Below are 4,329 nucleotides of genomic sequence, written 5' to 3'. Positions count from 1 at the left end.
CCCTTGACACCTCCCTGACGGGCCCGTTCTGACCCCTTGTCGTATCCATCCACCCCTTGACACCTCCCTGACGGGCCCGTTCTGACCCCTTGTCGTATCCATCCACCCCTTGACACCTCCCTGACGGGCCCGTTCTGACCGCTTGTCATATCCATCCACCCCTTGACACCTCCCTGAGCCCTTAGCATCTTCTTGTTCCTTTATGACTTCTGACGTCTTAGCGTCTCTCTGACCCCATAGCAGCTCCCTGACCCTTAGCAGTCCCTAACCCTGGGCACCTCCTTGACCCTTAAGCTTACTGTGTTCCCTGAGCACCTCCCTGCTCCCTCTAGACCTTCACGACCCCTCAGCTGCTCTTGGATCACGTACCACCTCCTATACCCCCGTAATCCTGCCTGACCCTTGGTTTCTCATTTGACATCTTCACACATCTTTGAATGTCTGACTCTCTGGCATTTTCCATGAGGGCAGTGGCCGCTTCTTCCTGAGTCAGTGCTTGACAGATAGTAGGGGCTCAATAAATCTTTGCTGACTGAACGAATAAATACATGTGCCCAAGGATGCTGATTATTTCCGTGGTGTTTGATCCTTAGAACTTCACCAAGGGACTTCCCTGGCAGTCCAGTGTTTAAGACTCTGCGCTTCCACTGCAGGGGGCGCAGGTTCGAGCCCTGGTAGGGGAACTAAGATACCACATACCCGTGCGCGGTGGCCAGAAAAAGAAAAAAACTTCACTGTGTTCATTTCCCACTTTCCAACTTGCACATCCTCTAATCCTTGATCCTCCGGTACCTCCGTTGACCTCTGATCTCTTCACATATCCCCAATTTATGGCCTCGTAGCCTCTCCACTTACTTCTTCTCCCATGTCTCTTAACCCAGAATCCCCCCAGATTCCCTTCCTCCTCCAATCCCAAGTTATCATCCCCCAGAGCTGTCCCCCTACTTCTTCTCCCCCCAAGACCCCTCATTTCTCTTCCCTCACTCCTCCAGAGCACCCAAACCCAGGCACCCATCAAGGGCCCTGACCCTTGGGAGTAGTAAACTGCAAATTCGAATTTTCAAAACTATACAAATTAGAACTAAAGTGTTCTCCACGTGTTGGGTAGAGGGGCACTGAAAGCACTTCACAACCCATACGTCCTGGGCTGTGACCAGATTGCAAAACAGACCCTGGCCCTAGCCTGGAGCAGGGTCCTTGAAAGCCTCCTACTGTCCTATTCATAAATCCTGAGGGAGTCTGGAGGTCCCAGCAGGCCTGAACAGCTGGGGGGCATTCAGAGACGGGCTATCCACCAAAAAGTACGGGAAGCATTTCAATGTTTAACAATCAACCGGCAGTACCATGGCGTGTCACCCAGATGTCCTGTGTGTGTGTGGGGGGGTGTGTCCACACCTAAACCCATGTCGGAATCTATGGGTGTGTCCCCATCCACGGCACTGTCCCAAGTACGGGCTGACCCAGGCCTGACCACCCTGCTCTCTCCTCCATCCTGACCCGCATCTGCATGGGCTTGGGTCCCAGGCACCAATAGACGGCAGACAGGGACAAGTTCATAACAGTTGTATTACAGGGAAGGAAGGGTGGTGGAGGCAGGCGGTGAGCTCTCTTCTGGGTCTCGCGGACTTCAGCAGACCCCACGGACAAGGCCAGGTGAGGGGCTCAGCACTTTGCGGGGGATGGAGATGAGGGATTGCTAAGGTATCAGTAGCACCTGCCATAGAATCAAAAATTACAACCAGGGGGCGCCAGGTGGGAGGGATTCTGGAAGCCTGAAATGGGGTGGGGGTCCCGGGCTGGACTCCGAGTTCAGGAGCTAGGCATCCTGGCCTGGAAGTTTGGGGCTGGAGGCTCTTGGAGTTCTTGGGGGTAGAGGGACAGGTGGGGTGGTTTTAGAGGGTGCCCTGGCTACAATTAGGGCCCCCGGGTCTGTGAGCTTGGATATGTGAGTCCAGGGTGGGCTCAGGGGCCTCCAAGTTGGGTCTGGGGGCTTCAGAACCTTAACAGGGTCTCTGGAACTGGATTCTGGGGCCAAGGCTGATCTATAGGGTCTAGGGGGGTGGAGCATGAGGGCTAGATAGGGTAAATCCTAGAATTAGGTCTGGGGTCTTGAGGTCTGGGTCAGGTTTAGAATCTGGGAGTCCCAGAGTTGGGTCTGAGAGCTCTGGGATCTGAGGTTGGAGAGGGTGCTCCCAGAACGGAGGCTGGATTACTGGGTCAGCTTCTGAGCCTGGGAATCCCAGAGTTGGGTCTGGGAGATCCAAGGGGCATGGGCTTGGGGGAGGGGGCCTGGGTGAGAAGGGGGACCTCCGGGACTGGTTCTAAGGACGCCCAATTTGGGTCAGAGGCTCAGCGGTCTGGATGATGGGGCTGGAGCCCGGGTGCTCCGTTGGGAGCTAGGCAGGTGGATGTGCGAACTGGAGGGCCGGGTCCCTAGGGGCGCGGGCCAGCGGGCGGGCACCTGCAGTAGAGCGAGGAGATGGCGTTGGACCAGTCCCCGAAGACGCCGCGGCGGTACTCTTCCAGGCGCGGGTAGGTGCCGGACGAGAATTTGTGCGTCTTGCCGGCCTTGCCGCGAGAGGACCACACGGTGAGCTCGCAGCGCGGGGCCACCACGAGGGACGAGATGGCGTTGTTCCAGCCAGAGGGCAGGTAGGGCAGGTCGGTGCCCGGCTCCACCGACAGCTCGGCGCCGCCGCAGCAGCGATCGTAGTAGGGGTCGCTCTTTTCGAAGAGCTTGGCGCACGTGCGCGTCCCGTCGGCTCTCTTGAGGCTGGCGGGCTCCGGGCAGTTGCCTCGGACGCCGGGGACGGCCGCCAGGGCCACGGCCAGCAGCAGTGAGCACAGAGGGGACATGCTGACACTGCAGGGCAGCGCCCTCCCGCCCTTTTATGCTCCTGACCCGTGGGAAGGGAAAAGCTGAGAGATAAGGACTTAGGGAGGGAAAAGGAGGGCGCTTAGGAGTGGGCAGTCTTCCCAACCTACGTCGGAAACCCACAACAGATGAATACAAGACGGACTTATTTGTATAAAACTCAGCAGCTTAAGATTTAATGTGGCAAATGACAGGACCAGTGGCTTGTAATACAGAAGGTAGCATAGAGTTAATAGTTATAGGGAGGGGCTTCCCTGGTGGCGCAGTGGTTGAGGGTCCGCCTGCCGATGCAGGAGACACGGGTTCGTGCCCCGGTCCGGGAAGATCCCACATGCTGCGGAGCGGCTGGGCCCGTGAGCCATGGCAGCTGAGCCTGCACGCCCGGAGCCCGTGCTCCACAACGGGAGAGGCCACAGCAGTGAGAGGCCCTAGTACCGCAAAAAAAAAAAAAAAAGTTATAAGGAGGAGAAGCTCTTAAAAATTGACAAGGAATGGACAACCCCCTTCCAAATACCAAGAGACCCAAAGAGGGGGAGGGGAGCTGGGCCTCCGCGCGCTGGGCAGGTCCCCTGAAGGGGAGGCAGGCCCTTGGGAATAGAACAGCTGGAGATAAGGAGAGAGAGACCCTGGAGGGGAAGGAAGAGGGGGGAGAGGGGAGATGGGGAGGGGGACCCCCCCACCTCCCCAGGAGCAGGAGATCTTCCTAACCAATCTTAAGATATTAGACATATTTGCATAACAAAAACCATTGCAAGGCAATGTACAAAAGGCTTGGGGAAAATTCTGCAACACTTGGGACAGCATAGAATTAGTAGCTATAATATATAAAGAGGGCTTATAAATTGACTAGAAGATATCAAACAACCCCGCCCCCAGTCCCCACTCCAAGAAGGACAAAGCCAAGGAGCGGGGAGAGAGAAGGAAGAAGAGGCTGCCTCCCCCCCACTCCACTGCCTGGCATTCCCACTCCCAAGGAGCTAGGAGATTTTCTTAACCAAGACTGGAAATCTTGCATCTATAATATAAACAAAGGACCTTTTGAACTGTACAAAACTTAAACCTTTTGTAGAGCAACAAACAAACAAATAAAAACCTAATCTGGGGGAATATAGACAATTTTTGTAACATGACTGCTTACTGATCAGCAAGCTGAAATGGCACAAGCCAAAGGCAAAATTAAGGAGCTGCACAAGAAGGTTAGGGAGGCTGGGACCTCAGGGAGAGACAGGGCCCCTGGCATCTGGGAGTCTGGCCAAGGCCCTTCAGAGGCTCTTTGGAGTTCCTGGTCTCCCACCAGACAGGAACAGGGTCAGGTGTGTGGATGAGCTGATCAGACAGACAGGGGTTCAAGTCTGTGGCTCTGTGGGTGAGTCCAAGTCTGGGCCTCAGTTTCCTCATCTGTAAAATGGGTGATATTTCTTCCTACACTATAGGATTGTTGTGAAGATTACAAG

The 4,329-nt window shown here is 55.4% G+C and overlaps 1 protein-coding gene across 1 annotated transcript; it reads right to left on the bottom strand.

Moving 5' to 3' along the window:
- Positions 1–2,433: 2,433 nt before the first annotated feature.
- SYCN (syncollin) lies at positions 2,434–2,856 on the bottom strand. The gene has a single exon (XM_065898321.1). The coding sequence runs from the start codon at positions 2,854–2,856 to the stop codon at positions 2,434–2,436; it is 423 nt and encodes a 140-aa protein (XP_065754393.1).
- Between the last annotated feature and the right edge of the window lie 1,473 nt (positions 2,857–4,329).

Source organism: Phocoena phocoena, chromosome 20, assembly GCF_963924675.1.
Source record: "Phocoena phocoena chromosome 20, mPhoPho1.1, whole genome shotgun sequence".
Taxonomy (NCBI): Eukaryota; Metazoa; Chordata; class Mammalia; order Artiodactyla; family Phocoenidae; genus Phocoena; species Phocoena phocoena.
The sequence above is the reverse complement of the archived record's forward strand: the minus strand, read 5'-3'. Positions and strand labels throughout refer to the sequence as shown.

Bases quoted from the DNA above. Each gene is read 5' to 3' on its own strand.
- SYCN (XM_065898321.1), bottom strand. From the start codon at position 2,856: ATGTCCCCTCTGTGCTCACTGCTGCTGGCCGTGGCCCTGGCGGCCGTC.